Source organism: Mustela nigripes, chromosome 16, assembly GCF_022355385.1.
Source record: "Mustela nigripes isolate SB6536 chromosome 16, MUSNIG.SB6536, whole genome shotgun sequence".
NCBI lineage: Eukaryota > Metazoa > Chordata > Mammalia > Carnivora > Mustelidae > Mustela > Mustela nigripes.
The window spans coordinates 21,994,877-22,017,352 of record NC_081572.1 but is presented as its reverse complement, the minus strand read 5'-3'; the positions used below and the strand labels follow the sequence as shown (position 1 = coordinate 22,017,352).

Here is a 22,476-nt window from a genome sequence, read left to right as displayed (position 1 = left end):
ATTCTAAATTCTAGAGCTATGGGTATTATAGCCAATCACACCATCGCTACAGTGGCTCATGAAAAAATCTAAACCCAAGCTATTTCAAACCCCAACAATTCATTTTAAAATTAATGTCCCTAAGTAAACCCCCACAGATTCCAGTGAAATATCAACAACACATACCACAGGATTCTCCCCATGGTGAGCCACTTTTACATCACAAAGCTGTCCTGCAGGATCTAACTGCACTTCCACATAGAACATATCTGACGTGATGTAACATTCAGTGCCACTGGCACTGAGATGAGAGCCCAGTCTAGCAGGAACAAATCAAAACAAAAATTAATAGAAGACACAAATAAAGCCACCCAAAGTCAACACTAAGTTAAATACTTCTACCAAAGATAGACTACTTACCCATTCTGTCTTGCTATAGACTCTAAGCGGTCAGTCATTGCTGGTAAAGATGTTACTAGGAAAGGGTAAAAAAAGGGAAATCACCAAAATGCTCCAAATAACTTAAATTTTATTCTTCAAAGACTGAAACATCCTAAGGATTATATCCATCCCTCCAAGCCGTTACATTCAATAGTTCAAATGCTTATAATTTGTACAAGTTCATTAGTAAGACTCAGCTATGACCTAGGCAGTAATAAGGGTCAAAAAAAAAAAAAAGATCTATTTGAGGGGTGCCTGGCTGGCTCAGTTGGTAAAGCATGTGACTCTTGATCTTGGGGTAGTGAATTTGAGCCCCTTGTTGGGGGGGCTTATTTAAAAAAAGACCTCTATTTGAGAAAACTATTGGACCTTTCTCCTCTCCCTTCTGCATTGCTCATTTGGGATAAGTTATCTTTAACTTCAAAAAGACACATGTATCTGTTCACACTAGAGTAAGGAAGATTAACATCAAAACCAAACCAGCATTAAAACAAATATTCAAGGTTTGCCTGGGTGGCTGAGTGATTAAGTATCTGCCTGCCTTGGACTCAGGTCATGATCCTGAGGTCCTGGGATCGAGTCCCCCATTGGGCTCCTTGCTCAGGAGGAAGCCTGCTTCTCCCTCTGCCTGCCGCTCCTCCTGCTTGTGCTCCCTCTCTCTCTGACAAATAAATAAATAAAATCTTTTTTGAAAAGTTAAAATATTCATAGCAGCATTATTCACTATAGCCAAATGGTGGAAACAAACCAAACGTCCATTCAAGGATGAAATGAAGAAATAAAATGTATATACATAAAAATGTTATTTAGCTTTTTCAAAAAAGGAAATTCTGATACATGCCACAACATGTATGAACACTAAAGACAGTATGCTAACTGAAAAGCCAGTCACAAAAGGACAGATACTGTTTGATTCCACTTATATGAGGTATTCAAAGTAGACAAATTCTTTTTTTTTTTTTTCAGAGTAGACAAATTCTTGAAGAAAGTAGAATGATGGTAATCAATGGCTGAGGAGAGGGAGAAAGAAGTTATTAATGAGTCCAGAGTTTCAGTTTGGGAAGATGAAAAAGTTCTGAAGATGGATAGCGGTGGTGATGGCTACACACAATGTGAATGTACTTAATGCCACTCAACTATAACTTAAAATGGTTAAAATGGTGAAGTTTATGTTATGTATATTTTACCACAATTTAAAAAAAAATACCAGCTTCTGCCTCTGTATACTATGGTCATTTCCACGGACTGGGAAGGGCTACCAGAGTTTTTCAACATTGAGACACTGTGTTGAGATGGAAGAAGCAAATGTGGGATCCTCTACATTCTGATGAACTAAACAAGGATTATTAACCATTAGAGAAGGAACTGTTAGAAGGGGCAATGAAGGCTGTAGGAACCCACTCTCAGACTCGAGATTTCAAAGGAAACCCAAGGGGGGAAAAAAACAATATTCAACTGAATCAGGTTCATTCGTGATGGATCAGAGTAAAATCGGTTTTTAATTTTTTCCCTGAAAATACACAGAACTAGTATGAATATTCAAGCTCATGATTTAAATTTTATTTCCTTCCCTGAAAACACTGTCCATAAACAATGTAAAACTCTTTTATTAGAGTTGAAATGTCCATCTTCTTACCGAGTTAATTAAAAGAGAACATGTGAAGGAAAAAAAGAACTTTTCCCTGCTATCTTATAAAGCATCATTAACTTTTGAATCTCTACCAGCCTCCAAGATGGATCAAAAATAAATCTTTTGGGGCACCTGGTGGCTCAGTGGGTTAAAGCCTCTGCCTTCGGCTCGGGTCATGATCCCAGCATCCTGGGATCTAGCCCCACATCGGGCTCTCTGCTCAGAGGGGAGCCTGCTTGCCCTGCTCTCTCTGCCTGCCGCTCTGCCTACTTGTGATCTCTGTCAAATAAATAAATAAAATCTTAAAAAAAAAAAAATCTTTCAAAAGTTCAGGTAAGAGGGCGCCTGGGTGGCTCAGTTCGTTAAGCAGCTGCCTTCGGCTCAGGTCATGATCCCAGGATCCTGGGATGCAGTCCCGCATCGGGCTCCTTGCTCGTCAGGGAGTCTGCTTCTCTCGCTGCCTCTACTTCTCTGCCTGCTTGTGTGTACTCTCTCTCTGGCAAATAATTAAAATATTTTTTTAAAAAGTTCAGGGAAGGGGCGCCTGGTTGGTTAAGCCACTGCCTTTGGCTCAGGTCGTGATCCCGGAGTCCTGGGATCAAGTGCCGCATCAGGCTCCAGCTCTGCAGGGAGTCTGCTTCTCCCTCTGACCTTCTCCCTCCTCATGCTCTCTCTCACTCTCTCTCAAATAAATAGAATCTTTAAAAAAAAAAAGTTCAGGTAAGAGCTAATCTCAACTCCATAGTGAAAGCAAGGGTAATACCTAACATAGAAAGTTGATCTATCTCAACTTACTTTTCTTCTATTAAGTATAAAACAATCTTTTTATATTGGACATTTTAAGAGAGCATATTTCAAAAATATATTTCAAAGCATATTTCGTATTACAAACCTTTGAGAGCTTTCTGCAAAGTCTCCAAACAGCTGACCAAATGTTGGTGCCCTCCAGAACTCATCACAACCCTCTTCTCCTGTTAAGAAAACACTTGAGGTAGAAATTAACGAAGTCAACAGTGTTTTAGGTAAATGTACTTCTCCTAGTAGTAATGTTTAAGGATAATCCATAGACCAAATGCTATAGTCTATATACTCTATATACTCAAGATAATCTATAGACCTCTTTTACTCTATCCATTCATCCACAAAGAAAAGTTCATAAACATGGATACTTCCATATCCATATATATGAAGGTAGAAAAAGGTATGCCCAGACCTTATTTTAGATTAGGAAGAATCAAAAATTAGGAAGAATAGGGACGCCTGGGTGGCTCAGCTGGTTAAGCAGCGGCCTTCGGCTCAGGTCATGATCCCAGCATCCTGGGATCGAGTCCCGCATTGGGCTCCTTGCTCCGCAGGGAGCCTGCTTCTCCCTCTGCCACTCTGTCTGCCTGTGCTCACTCTCTCTCTCCCTGACAAATAAATAAATAAAATCTTCAAAAATTAGGAAGAATCAAATATAATAAATGAGATCAGCCTCCTGCAAAAGTAACTACATCCTTAGTTTAGTCAGTTAAATGACGTGGCTCAGGATATTTGGAAATTCCCGAATCTAACAAGGTGATTCACATGTAATCTAATAAAACCAGACCTCAGTAAAATTAGACTGACTCTAAGAAACAAAATGTGTAGTCTAGAAAAAGGGACTCCCAAAGAGCAAAAGATTTGACAGTTTTTCTAAACCTATCCAAAGAAGTTTCTCTCTGCACAACATTCCAGTCCCTAAAAATGTGAAAAGTTTTATGATACAACAATAGTTTTTCAGGCTTTTCTATGCCCTAAATCCATCTCTTTGTTCTCATTCCATCTTCATAAAACAAACATCTGATGAATTAATAACAGGGCTTCCCTTGTACCTTGAATAGATAAGGGGTTGCTCTGGACAGTGAATACCAATATTTTGTTAAGTGGAAAGATAAACCCTCTGTGGTAAACTAATAAATGGACAATCTGATTTCCATTTTAGTCTACTGACATTTTGTTATTATGACAATTGTTGAAAACTTCCAAAATCTCAATACACCAATAAAATTAGGTATCTGAGGGGCGCCTGGGTAGCTCAGTGGGTTAAAGCCTCTGCCTGCAGTTCAGGTCATGATCCCAAGGTCCTGGGATGGAGCCCCACATCGGGTTCTCTGCTCAGTGGGGAGCCTGCTTCCCTTCCTCTCTCTCTGCCTGCCTCTCTGCCTACTTGTGATCTCTGTCAAATAAATAAATAAAATCTTAAAAAAAAAAAAAAAATTAGGTGGGGCGCCTGGGTGGCTCAGTGGGTTAAAGCCTCTGCCTTCGGCTCAAGTCATGATCCCAGGGTCTTGGGATCGAGCCCCGCATTGCGCTCTCTGCTTGGCAGGGAGCCTGCTTCCTCTCTCTCTCTCTCTGCCTGCCTCTCTGCCTACTTGTGGTCTCTGTCAAATAAATAAAATCTTTAAAAAAAAAAGTATTAAAAAAAATTAGGTATCTGAATATGCAAAGTGAGTAGACAGCGGAAGCTATGGTAACCAAACCAGACACTGGTTCCCCATGAGAGGATTTTAGGAACCACCTAGAATTCCTCTATCTCATAATGTCTCTCTAATGACAATATCATTTACAGACCGTATTTCAAAGTAGAATATGGCTACCTGGTAGTATAAAAATGACAACCTCTGAATCCCCAGACTAGAAAAACCGCCATTCTTTTATTTAAGGCATTAAACAAAATAATACAAACAAAAAGCCACATTCTATGTACATAATCCTCAGCCAGAAGATACATATACATTTCTCAAATTTACAGTTACAGAAATATTTTATATTTTTTTAAGGATTTTTATTTATTTGACAGAGAGAGAGAGAGAGCATGCACACGCACAAGCAGGGGGAGCAGCAAGTAGAGGGAGAGGGAGAAGGGAGCCTGACATGTGGCTCAATCCTGGGATCATGAGCTGAGCTAAAGGCAGATGCTCACCCCATAGAGCTACCCAAGCACTCCTACAGAAATCTTTTGGCAACACAAACTATAATATCCATTATTTCACTTGATTCTTACAACAAAACTATGTGGAAAAGTAAACGGTACTGCGCCTCTACTTTTCAGATGAGGAAACTCAGAGTGTCAATAATTTGTTCACATAGGTAGTTAAAGTCACACAGGTAGTAAATACCTCAAATATAGGCCTTTTGACAGCAAATTTAGTTCTTTTGCTAGGGCTATACTGATATGATCATTTTAAACACTAATAAATCTACTAAACTTAACTTACTCCAGATCCAAAGTAAGATTTGGTAGGGAGGAGGGGGCACTTTCATTGAAGTGTAAAATATGTATAAAAAAGTATATGAATTTTAAGTGAAGAACTCCATGAATATCACAAAGTGAACACATCCATATAAGCATCGCCCAGGTCAAATCATAGAAGTAAAGTTTTCCAGGGCACCTGGATGGCTCAGTGGGTTGAGCCTCTACCTTCAGCTCAGGTCATGATCTCAGGGTCCTGGGATCAAGCCCCTCATCAGGCTCTCTGCTCAGTGGGGAGCCTGCTTCCCCCGCCCCCCACCCCGTCTGCCTCTCTGCCTACTTGTAATTCTCTCTCTCTATCAAATAAATAAATAAAATCTTTAAAAAAAAAAAAAAAGGAAGTAAAGTTTTCCTACATCATTTGACTACCACTGGACTCATATGGATGAACTTTTAATAGCCAGTCCCTACACCATCTTCCACTTAACTTTCATGTAAGAGCTCCCCATAATGGTAAATGACTCAAGAAGTAGTACTATAGAGGAAAAGTTAGAGTGAACAGGTGAAGCTAATTAAGAATCAACTGCAGGGGCGACTGGGTGGCTCAGTGGGTTAAGACGCTGCCTTCAGCTCAGGTCATGATCTCAGGGTCCTGGGATCAAGTCCCGCATTGGGCTCTCTGCTCAGCAGGGAGCCTGCTTCTCTCTCTCTCTCTCTCTGCCTGCCTCTCCATCTACTTGTGATTTCTCTCTGTCAAATAAATAAATAAAATTAAAAAAAAAAAAAAAGAATCAACTGCAAACTCTAGGGGTGCCTGGGTGGTCCAGTCAGTTAAGCATCCAACTCTTGCTTTTAGGTTAGATCATGATCTAACCTCTCTTTCCCTATACCTTTGCCCCTCCACTCTCCCCATGCTCACAAGCTCTCTAAACTAAATAAATCCGTTTTTGTTTTTGTTTTTGTTTTTTTTTTAATCCACTCCAAGGCACCTGCGTGGCTCAGTTGGTTAAGCGTCTGCCTTTGGCTTAGGTCATGAACCCAGGGTCCTAGGATCCAGACCCACAACAGGCTCCCTGCTCAGCAGAGAGCTTGCTTCTCTCTCTCCCTCTGTTGCTCCCCTAGCTTATGCAGCTCCCCTCCACCAAATAAATAGAATCTTAAAAAAAAAAAAAAAATCAATTGCAAACTCTTATTAGTAGTACAGATACAATGAAATCACCATCTCATTAGAATCAAGTGGCTGAGGGGCACCTGGGTGGCTCGGTGGGTTAAGCCGCTGCGTTCGGCTCGGGTCATGATCTCAGGGTCATGGGATCGAGTCCCGCATCGGGCTTCCTGCTCAGCAGGGAGCCTGCTTCCCTCTCTCTCTCTCTCTGCCTGCCTCTCTGTCTACTGTGATCTCTCTCTGTCAAATAAATAAATAAAATCTTAAAAAAAAAAAAAAAAAAAAAGAATCAAGTGGCTGAGGGCACCTGAAAGGCTCAGTCAGTTAAGCGTCTGACTCTTGATTTCAGCTCAGGTCATGATCTCAGGGTCATAAAATCGAGCCCTACAGGGGTGGGTGAGCCCCACAGGGGTGAGCCTGGGTGACTCAGTGAGTCAAGCCTCTGCCTGCAGCTCAGGTCATGATCTCAGGGTCCTGGGATGGAGCCCCCATTGGGAATCTCTGCTCAGCAGGGAGCCTGCTTCCCTCTCTCTCTCTGCCTGCCTCTCTGCCTACCTGTGATCTCTCTCCATGTCAAATAAATGAATAAAGTCTTAAAAAAAAAAAAAAATCAAGCCCCACATCAGACTCCATACTGGGCACAGAGCATGCCTGAGATTCTCTCTTTCCCTCTCTCTCTGAAACTCCCACCTTCGCACCGCCCTGCCCTCTCACGGTATCACACTCACTCTTAAACAAATAGACAAAAAACTGAGGACATACTATAATAACTAATCTGGAAAAAAATCTACACAGGGAGCTTAGCTTATTAAATAATTATCTAAGCATGACACTTTATCCACCAGCGTAATCCTCACCATGACTTGACGCACAAGCTTAATGGTTTCACTCCAAGGTCTATTTTGGTTAAATTTTGCATGGAGACGTTCCAAGAGAGAACTCATCTTACTCAGCTTCTCCGACTCTACGATATAAATCAGAAAACAGCATTAGAAATTCTTCTTTTAAGACCCTTCACAATTCTACTTGCAAAAAAACCCCACATACTTCATCCTGGTAACAAACTCAGTGAAAATATTTTTTAATGTCATTTACTTCAAAATATACAAATACTTTAGTTTTAATAACAAGAAGACACAGAAATTGGGGTCTAATCAAATGAACACTACAAAATATAACTGATTTCTATTCAGTTCTTTTAATGAAAGCCAAAAAAAGAACCACTTCTAATTATGTTTCAGGATTAAGACTACATTTAGTGACAAAATCATTACATGATAATGCATGAAATCCCTTGCATGATATATGTAGAGCATATATCTGAACGTGGCCTTCCAATAGTTATTTGGTTTTCAATATGAAATACAGACTTTCTTAATTTTTTAACATAATTCTAAGAGATCAGTGTATAAGTATTATCAAGAAAACAGGCTGTAGGGGGCCTGGGTGGCTCAGTCGTTAAGCGTCTGCCTTCGGTTCAGGTCATGATCCCAGGGTCCGGGGATGGAGCCCCGCCATTCGGCTCCCTGCTCAGCGGGAAGCTGCTTCTCCCTCTCCCATGCCCCCTGGTTGTATTCCCTCTCTTGCAGTCTGTCAAATAAATAAATAAAATCTAAGAAAGAAAGAGTGACAGAAAGGAAGAATGAGAGAAAGAAAGAGAACAGGCTATATTTGCCATTTTAATTTTTCCAGTTTGAAATCAAACTAGAACTATATGGATACAGAATATGTCAATGACTAAAAGATGAGTTTCCAGCAGAGGTTAGAGAAAGGTAGAAAAGTCCTCAGTTTCCTGGACTGAACAACCCTTGTGCTCTCCAGCCCTCCTAATTTTTATTTCTGAATTATAATTTTCATGACTGAAATTTAGTTGATTTTTTTATTTTTGAATTTGTATTACTTTATTGAATTAGTTTTAATTAAAATTTTTACTTTTGAAATACAGTTTATCCTTCCTCTAATTCTTATACTTCTTAGTATAAATGAGAACCTGTTCTAGAGACCACTGGCAATAAAAAAAAAAAAAAAATACCCCTGAGATGGTATCTGTGAGGAGGTGTGCATATGTTAAAGTGGAAATAACCATCACAGAAAGCAAAAATGAGATACGGTGTTAAAAACAGACACATTACAATTGAAATGCAAAAAAGGAAAAGTTCAGTATCAGTCCTGGGGATATTACAGAAAAGATGACTGGTGATGTTGGCATTGAAAGATGAATAGAGGGGCGCCTGGGTGGCTCAGTGGGTTAAAGCCTCTGCTTTCGGCTCAGGTCATGGTCCCAGGGTCCTGGGACAGAGCCCCACATCGGGCTCTCTGCTCAGCGAAGAGCCTGCTTCCCTCTCTCTCTGCCTGCCTCTCTGCCTACTTGTGATCTCTATCTGTCAAATAAATAAAATCTTAAAAAAAAAAAAAAGAAAGAAAGAAAGATGAATAGAATATCAGCAATCACAGTCAAGGTAGTGACATTTTCTAAATCAAGATTCAAATTCCTTCCTCCAATGTCCTCATCTTCTGGAAAATCAGTTTGGAGGCTGTTTCAGCCAGCTTACGGTTTGGACACATTGCTGACAATTCCACTTTCAAGACTCACTCACTCAAGCATTATTTTATATGTTGGGGATATTGGGAATACAGTAATGGGCAAATTAGACAAAATTTCTGCCTCATCCATTTTCCATTTTACACTCACCAATCCCGCGCACCCAAGGAGTAAACCTTTCTTCTTCCTCTCCTTTAAAATATACTCCCCACCCCCCTTTTCCTCAAAAAGCCTGATGATAGTTACTTTACACGAATGCTCTATCACTTTTTGTGCCAGGGACTACACAATGATGAGTAAGGCAAGCTCCCTGATCTAACAAAGCTGAAAGTGGAGAAGACCGATGGGTAAACATTAATACAGTGATCCTTATTTACAGATCTATATCCAAAATGCTAAGGAAGCATTTAAGAGTGTAGAACTTCAGAGAATCTAAGTAAGGTTCCACAGAAAAGTTGTGAGTTAGTACAGCCATTGAAAGGATGAAAAGCAACGCATTTTACAAATATACAGTGTGATACAAGATCTGAACATTGTGACATTCTATGAAACTAGTGGGTTTTAAAATCACGAGATCCTAATCATTTCACTCATACCAAAACACCCTCCAATACTTGACACCTACGAGGTGTAAGCAAGTTTTAGATTCATTCGCCTGGTCTTCCATCAACTTTAGGCTAAAAATTTCCTGAGGCCCAACTGATTGTCCCTAGCTAAGCAGGAAACCTTCACAGAACTTGAGAGCCCCCATCACACCAAAGTCAGAGCCCTCGATCACCAAAGAAGGCACAGTCAGAAGCTATCCCGCCTCCTGGACTCCACGACCTCGTGAGCGTTGCCCTCGCGGAAGCATCGGCTCCCCCAGCTCTTCTCACAGATTGGCTCCCCCAAGCTGTGTCCCGCCCCCTGCTTTCCCCCTCAAGTCACTCACCCTCGGTTTCCCCCTGAGCCTTCATCCTGACGGTGGGGAGGTACTGAGTCCTACACAAGAGGATAAGCCCTTCCCCACCACTAACGAGGGAACCAAGTTGGTTCGGGCTCCCGGGACGCAGGGCACAAGCCGTCCCCACTCTTCCCGGGAAGGCTCAGTCTGAAGTCCCCGGCGGCAAGAAGAGAAGGGTGCTCCCGGCCGCCGCCATCTTCCCAACGGAACTTCCCAAATATCGCGAGATTAACCGTGATCCTGCGAGACATAGGAAAAAAGCTGGGCACCAAAATATCGCGAAAAATAGTGAATGCGGTGCTTCTCGCGAGATTTTTCCGATCACGCCTTTCCTTAGCTCTCGGTTGTTTCAAGACATTGCATCTAGATATGGTACTTGATGTCCGTAGGCGCTTTACTCTTCTTCGGAATGGCAAAGGAGTTTGTAAATTAAAATCCCGGCATCTCTTTACTGAAGGACTAGTTATTGGTATCAGATATGTTTTATTAAAGATAATATGCTTTCTTGAGATACTAGATGGAAAAACTAAAATGATACTGGCTCTTTGTAACCCGACGTTCCAAACCAGCCCAATTCACTTAATTCCCATTTCCTAATTTTTTAATCAAACTTCAGAAATATTTCTCACACAATGCCAATTTTTTTTTTTTGAAGATTTGGGAGATTTGGTATTAGGATTACTTTTGGATTAAGGTAAACTTGTAGCAGTTAGGGGCATCAGATGGTTTTAATTATATACCAAGGTGTATCACAATTGGTAGTGTCCCTATTTTGTAATCACAGTAAAAAAAAATCAATTTAGTTTGTACTTCACAGTACGATTTTCCGTAAATCCACACAAGGAGAAATCTGGAGTAATACTGAGAAGTTTGTTGTCACTGCAACTGAAGAAGCTGGCTAAGATACAAAGCTAGTATTCGGTGAAAGTTCTTAACATAGTCAAGTCTTGTTCGGTTTTGTTTTAATGTTCTTTTTCCAAACGTCTTTGAAAATAGCTGCGATGAAGTTGGATTTTACCTAGTTCCCTGCAGTGATATTAAGTGGTGGATCTCTACTGACTCTTCAGTCTCAGACTTGCCACATTTCAAAAATGTTATTCAAATACATTCCAAAAATATTTCAGCAGATAACAACAGATCAGGAGAGCAAGCACAGCACTGTAAATTTAATAGCAAATCTTTTAAGTGTCTGGGAACATGTTTACTACCACAGAGATATCTATAACCGTGCTCCTTGAAAGTAGGATTTGAAAATTTTATTTATTACCTTTTCCTCTTTATCCTCATTCCCGTTAGTCACCATGTAGTGGGGTTCTTAGGGCAGGATTTGACCTTCATTTCTGAATCCCCACTGCCTACCTACAACTGTACTTGGGCCCAGTAGACAAATATTTTACTGGGCTTACAAAACCTTGCTAGACCCACCTCCTTTTCCGTTGTCAGTCCCCAGCCATGCTAGCCTCCTTTCTCATGCAGAAAATTCCTGCACTCTGGGCACCTGGGTGGCTCAGTTGGTTCAGTATCTGCCTTGGCCCAGGTCATGATCTCAGAGTCCTTAGGTCAAGCTCTGCATTGGGCTCCCTGCTCAGTGGGGTGCCTGCTTCTCCCTCTCCTTCTGCTCCTGCCCCTGCTTGTGCTCTCTTGTTTTCTCTCTCTGTCAAATAAATAAAATCTTTAAAGAAAGAAAAGAAAATCCCTGCACTATTTTCTCTCCCAGTGTGTTTGAACAGGACTTCTTTTTCCTTTTTAAGATTTTATTTATTTATTTATTTGACAGGCAGAGATCACAAGTAGGCAGAGAAGCAGGCAAAGAGAGAGGAGAAAGCAGGCTCCCTGCCGAGCAGAGAGCCGGATGTGGGGGGCTCGATCCCAGGACTCTGGGATCATGACCTGAGCCGAAGGCAGAGGCTTTCACCCACTGAGCCACCCAGGCGCCCCTGAACAGGACTTTTTAAGTGCTATAAGAAACTTACCTCCAACTGACCCCTTCATGTCACTAAGGTCTTCTTATTCAGATGTCAATTGTCTTCCTCTAGACTAGAGAAGCCTTCTCTAGCCCCTGACTTATCAAGTCCTCTGTTACATTAGTTCAAGCCTCTCTCTTTTTTTTTAAGATGGTATTTATTTATATGAGAGAGAGAGAATATATGTGCCTGCGTGTGCAAGGTTGGGGGAGAGGCAGAGGGAGAAAGAAAGAATCTCCAGCAGACCCCAAACTGAGCGCAGAGCCGAATGTAGGGCTGGATCTCACAACCCCGAGATCATGACCTGAGCCTAAATCAAGACTCCAATGCTTAACTGACTGAGCCACCCAGGTGCCCCTCAAACTTCTCTTTAATAGCACTTTCGCCATTTAAATGTATTAAGTACATGATGGTTCAATGCCTATCTTCCCTGTTAGATTGCTACCTCCAGGGGTGCCTGGGTGGCTCAGTGGGTTAAGCCTCTGCCTTTGGCTCAGGTTACGATCTCAGAGTCCTGGGATCGAGTCCCGCATTGGGCTCCAGCAGGGAGCCTGCTTCCCCCCTCTCTCTGCCTGTCTCTCTGCCTACTTGTGATCTCTCTCTCTGTCAAATAAATAAATAAATCTTTAAAAAAAAAAAAAAAGATTGCTACCTCCAGGAAGGTTTAACCTGGTCCACTTCTTAGACTACTGTCTAATAACATTGCCTAGCCCAGCCCCTACATGTCAGAGAGTGCATATTATTGGGATAAATTGATAGGGTTGCTGGATAAAATACAGAACACTTGGTTAAATATGAATTTCAGATAATCAATAAATACTCTTAATATAAAAATGTGTTCCAGGGACACTTGAGTGGCTCAGTCAGTTTAGCATCCACCTTCAGCTCAGGTCATGATCCTGGGGTTCTGGGATTGAGCCCCACATCGGACTGTCTGCTTCTCCCTCTGCCTCTGCCCCTCATCCAGTTTGTGTTTACTAGCTCTCCATCTCTCTTGCTTGCTACCTCTCAAATAAATAAATAAAATATTTTTTTAAAAGTGTGTTCGGGGCGCCTGGGTGGCTCAGTGGGTTAAGCCGCTGCCTTCGGCTCGGGTCATGATCTCAGGGTCCTGGGATCGAGTCCCACATCGGGCTCTCTGCTCAGCAGGGAGCCTGCTTCCTTCTCTCTCTCTCTGCCTGCCTCTCAGTGTACTTGTAATTTCTCTCTGTCAAATAAATAAATAAAATCTTTAAAAAAAAAAAAAAGTGTGTTCCAAATATTATATAATGTAAATCCAGCAACCTTAAAATTGAGGTACAGAGAGCATTTTATCCAAGTGAGAATATTCAAAGATAATTCATATTTATTTTTTAAAAGATTTTATTTATTTATCTGAAATAGAAAGATAGCAAGAGAGAGGACACAAGCAGGGAGAGTGGGAAAGGGAGAAACAGGCTTCCTGCTGAGCAGGGAGCCTGATGCGGGGGCTCCCAGGACCCTGGGATCATAATCTGAGCCGAAGACAGATGCTTAAGGACTGAGACACCCAGCACCCTATATTTATTTTTTTCAAGATTTATTTATTTATTTAAGAGAAAGAGAACAAGAACACACAAATGGGGGGTGGGTAGCAGAGGGAGAGGAATAGAGGGAATCCTCTCAAGCCAACTTTCCACTGAGTGTAGAACCCGTCTCACGGCCCAGTCCCACGACCCTGGGTTCATGACCTGAGCTGAAACCAAGAGCCAGATCCTCAACCGACTGGGCCACCCAGGCACCCCTGAAAGATAATTCATATTTAAAATGCTGACAAGCGGGCACCTGGGTGGCTCAGTGGGTTAAAGCCTCTGCCTTCAGCTCAGGTCATGATCTCAGGTCTTGGGATGGAGCTGGGTATCAGGCTCTCTGCTCAGCAGGGAGCCTGCTTCCTCCTCTCTCTCTGCCTGCCTCTCTGCCTACTTGTGATCTCTGTCTGTCAAATAAATAAATAAAATCTTTAAATCAAATCAAATCAAATCAAATGCTGACAAGCATCGATGGAATCCTAATACTTATGTATTAGGTAGGAACTGGTAATACAAACACAGCCCCAAACTTAGATGGACTCACTTGATTTAGAATTCTGAAAATATGATTGGTTACAATAATCAATACCCCCAAATTTTCGTTAATTTATTGTTGTGCCCAAAATATCAATATTAGATATACAGCTACATTTCTTCATGGAAACTGTACACAATAATGTCTATACCAAGTGTAGCTAGGTAATTTTAAAGCTTCTAAGCTTGAAAATAAAGTAAACTTTACCAAAATTTGGTTACAGAACAGAATAAGAGGTTATTTCTCATCTGAAAATGTGGATAAAATGACATTATTGAATAATTTGTACTCCAAAAGTAAAGAAAGGAGAGACGTGTCATTAAACAAGAAAATCATTCAAGGTGCACATAGGAGCAGTCTTTGTATATGGCAAAAAGGGGACATTAGGGGTGCCTGGGTGGCTCAGTGGGTTAAAGCCTCTGCCTTCGGCTCAGGTCCTGGGATCGAGCCCTGCATCAGGCACTCTGCTCAGTGGAGAGCCTGCTTCCACCTCTCTCTCTCTGCCTGCCTCTCAGCGTACTGTGATCTCTGTCTATCAAATAAATAAATAAAATCTTTTTTTTTTTAAAAAAAGGGACATTAGTCAAATTTTAAATGACTAAATTTTTAAAAAAGATTTTATTTACTTATTTGACAAAGAGAAACACAGCAAGAGGGGGAACACAAGCAGGGGGAGTGAGTGAAGGAGAAGCAGGCTTCCCATTGATCAGGGAGCCCAATGCAGGACTCCATCCCAGGACCTTGGGATCATGACCTGAACTGAAGGCAGATGCTTAATGACTGAGCCCTCCAGGTGCCCCAATGACTAAGCTTTGAGGGAGATTTCACAGGACTCTTTAAACCTAAAATCTAAACTAATAAATTGATCCGGGGCAGGGTTGGGGGAGTTATTGACTTTAGTTAAATATTTCCTCTTGAGTACAGCCTAAAGAGACGCTTTCTGACTTGCTTTAAGGAATTTACAGGGAAAGTATAGCCTTCATCTAACTGATTACCGTGGGGTTCATAAAGTTGCCCTGACTTCCTGTCCTAGGAGGTCATGCAAATAAAGCTAATCACGTGCAGTCCTGGAATTTCTCAGTTCAAAGTTTTTCTGTAGAGTGAAGCAACCTTATTTTATAAAAAGCACTATTTTCACCAATTGTTGGACAAATTTCTGCAGTTTACACTTGATTTTGTATTTAAACACTTGGACAAAATATATTTCCTAGAGTAAAAATTTTTTCCCAGCTTTATTTAGAGATTATTGAGACTAGAGTAGAAATGTATCCACCAAAAAGAGAAAGTGTACTGCAATAGAAAGAGTACTGGTCTAAGATTAAAGAAAGAGCTTTCCCTGCTCCTGGCCCTTCCTACACTTTATGGAAGTGTATTCCAACTCCTGAGTCTCGGTTTTAACCTTTAGTAGATGGATGTAGTAATACCAATCTTGGCCACCTTACTGGATTTTTTGTTCAACTGATATCTACTGACAGACTTAAAAGAGTTCTGTGGAAAATTGAACAGTACTATAGAAATAGAAAAATTCAGTAAAATCTTCATTTATTCATTCATTCATTAGGAGTCTCTAGTCTTCAATAGGTAACCAATAATTAAGAAAGTTTCAACTACTGTTTTTTTTTTAAAGATTTTATTTATTTATTTGACAGACAGAGATCACAAGTAGGCAGAGAAGCAGGCAGAGAGAGAGAGGAAGGGACGCAAGCTCCCTGCTGAGCAGAGAGCCCAATGCCGGGCTCGATCCCAGGATCCTGAGATCATGACCTGAGCTGGAGCCGAAGGCAGAGGCTTTAACCCACTGAGCCACCCAGGTGCCCCTCAACTACTGTTTAATTTAGATGAATTTTATTCAAGATTTCATTTGACACATTACCATTAATTCCTTCTGCTGTTCCCATTTTTCCATTTTACCATGGGTGTGGGTGTATCCTGGGTCAAAACTTAATCTCATTTAGAATACATAAAAAATCAGAGTGATTTTGCTGAACTCATGCCAGTGTTTGATAAGGTGGCTCAGTCATTTCATCTAGTTGATTGCTAAGTCATCCCATTGGCCATCATGTCAGACACTGGTGGAGACTTTTATATCCAGGCTCTCTTGCAGCAATGAATGGTTTCAGTACTTATGTCTATACCTGAGTTCCAGCACTTATGTCAATCCTTTTTTTCTTAATGGCATTAAAGTTCCTCCCATGGTTAATTAAAAATATTACCTTTTTCATTTTTAGCAAATGTTTATGGACTCAAACATCTAGGTAAAAAATTTTCTTTTTGGTACCCATGTGACCAAAAGCAACAAGAAAATCTTCTTTCCTTTTTTTTTTTCCTCTTTAACTGTCAGCACTTGTTTCCTTTTTTTTTTTTTTTAAGTTTTATTTATTTTACAAAGGGAGACAACACAAGCAGGAGGAATGGAAGAGGGAGAAGCAGGTTTCCCGCCTAGCGGGGAGCCCAATGTGGGGATCAATCCCAGGATAGGGAGATAATGACCTGAGTGGAAGGCAGACCTTTAGCAACTGAGCCACTCAGGCTCCCCAACAAGAACATTTTCCAGGAGTGATTCTGAGAGTGGATTCTTCTGCTTATATTCAGGGTAATTTCTGGGCCCTAATTTACTGGCTAATCTTCCCATTTAAAAAAAAAAAAAGTTATTTATTTATTTATCAGAAAGAGAGAGAGATGGCACAAGCAGGGGGAACAGTAGGCAGAAGGAGAAGCAGGTTCCTTGTCAAGCAAGGAGCCGGATGTAGGGGTAAATCCCAGGACCCTGGGATCATGACCTGAGCCACCCATGTGACCCTGGTCTTCCCACTTTAGTTATACATATCCCATTTAATCTTCGTGATCCTATTCAAATGCCCTACATTTATAAAACTTTTTCTTAACACTTTCATCCTCCTTTAGAACCTTTGCAGTGCTCTGACTCATTCTTATGACATTAATCATCTTATATCTTGTGGTATGAATATTTTCTCTATATCTTGCTTGATGACCTTAGAGAAAGGACACTATTTCACAGAGGAGGGCTGTAAAGTCTCATAGATAAATTTGATGAATAAATGAATGAAGAATTTTGGATAAGTTATTTGAGTCCTTGGTGCCTTAGTTTCCTCACATATACAATCCCATTCAGATGACTGTGGAGATGGAATGAGATAATGTGTGCAAAGTTCTGAAAAGTAAAATATGAAGGGCGGGATATTATTTTTTTCTTGCTCATGAATACTATGTTCTACTTGTTCGTAATTATAATCTTCTGTGTGAAGATAAAAGGCTAAATGATTCCAGAAAAGCTACAGACAATCCGAAAAGGTGATGAGTTTTCAAGATTTTGAACAGTGGAGAGAGCAAGTGCCACACTATTTAAGAGCTTGTGCTTTCGTGTTAGACGTGAATTTGAATCTCGTTTTTGGAACTTGCTGGACTAGCTTTGTTATCGTAAGTTATTTAACTTCTGTGACTCCGAGTTTCCTTATATGTAAAATAGGGAAGAGGAGATCGCGTTTTGCAGGGTAGTATGAGAATTAGAGATGAGGCGCATAGTGTACGCTATGGAAGGAGGCATTGTTAATACTTAAGGACTTGGGTTGAAGTGTCTCCACACTCGCCCTTTGTCCCGTTGACAATATTTTCATACTGGTAGTTAAAAGAGTTGTCATAAAGCATGCAAAATTAGTTTTGTGCCGGAGCCTGGGAGTTTTTGTTCAATGAGTTACCAATAAAGTTTTGAATAAACAAAAAATTCTACCGCCGTTTCAATAAAGCTCTGCTCAAACGGAGAGCGGGGAGCTTATCGCGAGAATCTGGCGGAACGCGTTTCTTGTTCAAGACCTACTCTCGCGTTGTTTGAACAAGCCGTGGCGAGAGGTGAAAGGGAAGCACGAAATACCGCGAGAGTCTTCAGGATTCTCGCGGTATTTCCTGGGTTTGCCCCCTCCCCCCGCCAAGTGCCGTTTCGGTTTAACCTAGTGTGTGACTGAGTCTGTGTGAGGGAGCGAGTGAGTGTGTGAGGCATTAAGGTGAGGCGGAGGCAAGAAGAGGGGCTCTCTCAGGAGCGAGGGACAAAGGGGGCGTGAGGCATCTAGGCCGCGGGACCCCAGCGACAGGAAGCCGCCCCGAGCCGGGCTACCGGGTAGGGGAAGGGCCCGCGCAGTCTTCACAGGGCCCCAGAGCCGAAGTCGGCCCCACAGCCCCAGGCCGTCGGCTTCCTACTTCCTCGACCTCCCCGGCGCCCGGGCCTGAGGACTGGCTCGGCGGGGGGAGGAGGGGAAACAGACTTGAGCAGCTACCCGTTGTCTCGCAACTCCACTGCTGAGGAACTCTCATCTGTTTTCTGGCTCCTTCACCCCCTACCTCATGTAGGAGGGTGCTGAGGCGTCGGGAGGGAGGAGGAGCCTGGACTACCGTCCCTTCCCTCCCCACCCCGTTCTAGGGGCGCTTTGGTAGGCGTGGGGTTGGGGGGGAGGGTGGGGGTTACTTTTTGGAGTGCTGGGGAACTTTTTCCCCTTTTTGAGGCTAGGGGAAAGGGAATGCCCAATCCAGAGAGACATGGGGGCAAGAAGGACGGGAGTGGAGGAGCTTCTGGAACTTTGCAGCCGTCATCGGGAGGTGGCAGCTCCAACAGCAGAGAGCGTCACCGCTTGGTGTCGAAGCACAAGCGGCATAAATCCAAGCACTCCAAAGACATGGGGTTAGTGACCCCCGAAGCAGCACCTTTGGGTACAATTATCAAGCCTTTGGTGGAGTATGATGACATCAGCTCTGATTCAGATACCTTCTCTGATGACATGGCCTTCAAACTGGACAGGAGGGAGAATGATGAACGTCGTGGGACTGATCGGAGTGACCGCCTGCACAAACATCGTCACCACCAGCACAGACGTTCCCGGGACTTACTAAAAACTAAACAAACAGAAAAAGAAAAAAACCAGGAAGTCTCCAGCAAATCGGGATCAATGAAGGACCGGGTATCAGGAAGTTCAAAGCGTTCAAATGAAGAGAATGAGGACTATGGGAAGGCACAGATATCCAAAAGCAGCAGCAACAAAGAATCCAGGTCATCCAAACTCCATAAAGAGAAGACCCGGAAAGAACGTGAGTTGAAGTCTGGGCACAAAGACCGGAGTAAAAGTCATCGGAAAAGGGAAACACCCAAAAGCTACAAAACAGTGGACAGCCCCAAACGGAGATCCAGGAGTCCTCATAGGAAATGGTCTGACAGCCCCAAGCAAGATGATAGCCCGTCAGGAGCTTCTTATGGCCAAGATTATGACCTTAGTCCCCCAAGATCTCACACTTCTAGTAATTACGACTCCTACAAGAAGAGTCCTGGAAGTACCTCAAGAAGGCAGTCAATTAGCCCTCCTTACAAGGAGCCTTCCGCCTACCAATCCAGCACCCGGTCACCCAGTCCCTACAGTAGACGACAAAGATCTGTGAGTCCCTATAGTCGGAGACGTTCTTCCAGCTATGAAAGGAGTGGCTCTTACAGTGGGAGATCACCCAGTCCCTATGGTCGCAGACGGTCCAGCAGCCCTTTCATGAGCAAACGGTCTTTGAGTCGGAGTCCGCTCCCCAGGTGAGCTCTTTGCCTATAGCCCTTTCTTACTTAGAAATATATATAGCCCTTTCTTACTCTTACTAGGCTGGGTCATCAGGAACTGGCAGTCTTGTTAATGTTTTGTTGAAGCCCCCAGTCTTCCTCGTGGACTGGAACACCTTGCTATTGGTTAGCTATTCAAGTAGGTGAATCTGGTCTTCTCTTAACACAGAATTTGAGAAGTGGAGAGTTCGCATACCTAAAACTGCTAAAGGTAGGTTCTTCCAGTGGTGAGATCTTCAGTTGTAAGCTCCTGTTAGAAAAATAAAGCTCCAGCTTATTGAATACACAGGGTTGATAACAGAGCTTATCAAGCTTTTTCTGTTGCATTATCTTAACTGTTTTTAAATCACCTTGGTATTCATGCTTTAGACCTGACTGGAAATGTAAGAAATTGTAAATTTTCATTTGCATTATCTTGAAGCTGTTTGCCTAGGTCGTCTATCATTTGTGCGTGTGCTATCCACTGAGTCTTCAAAGCTGTAAGTTTATTTCGTAATTGACAATGTTTTGATAACTCTTGTCTTTTAACTGATGTTTCTAGTGGAAATTCAGCTGTTTAGTCCTTTTTCCTTTTATTGATATATAGTGTAGCAAAAATTGGTTCTAAGGAGAATTCGATTTTTTTTTTTTAACAGCATCACCATTTACCTACCCTGTGACCACTGGCAATTTTCAAAGTCTTTCTCTAAAATGATAATAGTATGGATCGAGTCCCGCATCGGGCTTTCTGCTCAGCAGGGAGTCTGCTTCCTCCTCTCTCTGCCTGCCTCTCTGCCTACTTGTGATTTCTCTCTGTCAAATAAATAAATAAAATCTTTAAAAAAAAATAAAATTATAATAGTGCCTTTACCATATTTTAGCAAAAAAGGCAGGTTAGTTTGAAATTTAATCGTTAAGATTAATTACTACTGAAAACTGTTCTTATTAGATGATAAGATGTGTTTCTTTGTGGACTCACCTTTGTCCACAAAAGAAGATGGGTTTTGGAGTTATACCTGAGTGGAATCCTGATCTTGATTTGTGAACTGTGGCAATAATTTAATTTCTCCCTGCAAATGTGTCTTCATATGTAAAGTGGGAATAATAACTACCTACTTTGAGAGTAGTTGTGAGGATTAAATTAGCTAGTAAATAAGAGGTGTATAGCACAGTTCCTGGTTACGTGGTGCAAGTCAGTAAATTCTGTCTTATGAGTGAGGAAATGTTGAATACTAGGGGAGAGATTATGCTAATTAGTAAAAATCCATGCATTTCTTTTACATGTCAGTATGAGTAATTTTTGCTGACTTAAAGTGATAATTATTCATAAATTAGTTTGAATTAATCAAACTGCAGAGTTCTTAGCTGTGAGGGTCTAAAAGTTCCTTAGTCCTTCCCCTCACCCCTAAACCTCCCATTTTATCACAATTTTTCAAACAGAAAAGTTGAAAGAATTATGGTGAGAATCCATATATGTACTACCTAGATTCTACAATTAATGTGTGCTATGTATTTTATCATATCCATCCATCTCTCCATTAATCCATCTTTTGTTCTGATTCATCTCAAATTGCAAACATCAGTATATTCACTGTAAGCATTTTAGTGTGTTGTGTATAACATTAGCTGGAGTTGACTTTGAAGGGGTAAGAGTAAAATTTATATACAGTGAAATGGATGTTTTAAGTGTTTTAATTTGTAAAGTAGCTTAGTCGTTTAAGGGAACATAAGAAATATTCTCAGAATACTTGTTTTCTTGAGGGAGTAGTTTCATTAAGGCTGTTTGGAGAATTTTTATTGTCATGAGTTTTGGGAATATGGAAGTGCACTTGAGACTAGAACACTAGAATGACTTTCAGAAAGAACTTGCTTTGCAGTGATTCCTTGTGGATTCATATTGCAAGTTCTCTCTTCCTCTACTCAGTTAATTGGAACTAGTGCAGTAATGGTAAAAAGTAAATCAGGAAAGAATTGGAGACACAGTATGATAGCATAGGACACAATATGTAAACATAATTTTAGAGTCAACACGCATATTTTTAGTTGGGTTTTAGAGAGCATTATATGTTTGTATGTGTGCACTACAGATTTTTTCTCATTCACTGGACTTCCAGACAGTGAATACAAAAATTTCTTAGAGTGGAGCATACAGATCCCTTCTGTGGTATCTCTGTTATTTTCCTTGGGAGACACAGTCAAAATTAAACAAGCAATATCATTTAAAAGACTGAAAATGCCTTGCCAGAAATTCAATGTCTTGACATCCTCCAAATTAATAGTGATTAATGGTAACAATTTCTTTTCAGATGGGTAGAACCTAACTGAATTCGGGGGAATAGACACTTGTTTTTGAGAACAGTTTTTATTATTGCCTGCATTTACCTGTTGGTTGTCTCCTCTCACCACCTCGCCTCCCCCGTTGGTTTTTTTTTGCTTGAAGAGTGGATCTTGCTGTCAATATAGCATTTGTATCACTAAAAATGCCATACGTATATGGTCATCAAATGTTCTATTAACAATAGCTTCTGTTCAGAAATTGAAGGGTGTGTAGCAGAGTTCCTTAGAAAGATTTAGTAATGCTGAATGATTAAAGAAACTAGTATTTAGAGCATGTGGTTCTGACGTTACTTAGTGTTTGGGACTTCAGAAGTTTATCTTATCCTGGGATAGCAGAGGTGGTAGTTTTATCCCAGCTCCAATTCAGTGAGAGAAAACCTCTGGTTTCATCCAGTTATTTACAAGAGATGTATTAGTTTGATAAATCCACTTAACCATTTTCAGCATTGTATATTCTCATGTTCATATATATATTGTTATTGCTGTTTTGAGTACTTCTATTCCAATAATGACCTGTATTTTTTTTTTAAAGGAATATCAGATTTTCTTTCTTTCTTTTTTTTTTTTTAAAGATTTTATTTATTTATTTGACAGACTG

At 41.2% G+C, this 22,476-nt stretch overlaps 2 protein-coding genes across 7 annotated transcripts in view; one reads left to right on the top strand and one right to left on the bottom strand.

Moving 5' to 3' along the window:
- MED1 (mediator complex subunit 1) overlaps positions 1–10,130 on the bottom strand; it is a 29,102-nt gene extending 18,972 nt beyond the window's left edge. Inside the window, exons 1-5 of the mRNA XM_059380697.1 lie at positions 9,903–10,130; positions 7,287–7,393; positions 2,943–3,021; positions 400–454; positions 166–298 (exon numbers count right to left, since the gene is read on the bottom strand). Coding sequence (XP_059236680.1) covers positions 166–298; positions 400–454; positions 2,943–3,021; positions 7,287–7,393; positions 9,903–9,927 — 399 coding nt within the window. The 5' untranslated portion in view covers positions 9,928–10,130. The remainder of the gene's footprint in view (positions 1–165; positions 299–399; positions 455–2,942; positions 3,022–7,286; positions 7,394–9,902) is intronic.
- A 7,764-nt stretch (positions 10,131–17,894) lies between these two features.
- Positions 17,895–22,476, top strand: part of CDK12 (cyclin dependent kinase 12) — a 96,355-nt gene continuing 91,773 nt past the window's right edge. For all 6 annotated transcript variants that reach the window (XM_059379844.1, XM_059379846.1, XM_059379843.1 and 3 more), the window contains exon 1: positions 17,895–19,538. In XM_059379844.1, coding sequence (XP_059235827.1) covers positions 18,490–19,538 — 1,049 coding nt within the window. In that variant the 5' untranslated portion in view covers positions 17,895–18,489. The remainder of the gene's footprint in view (positions 19,539–22,476) is intronic.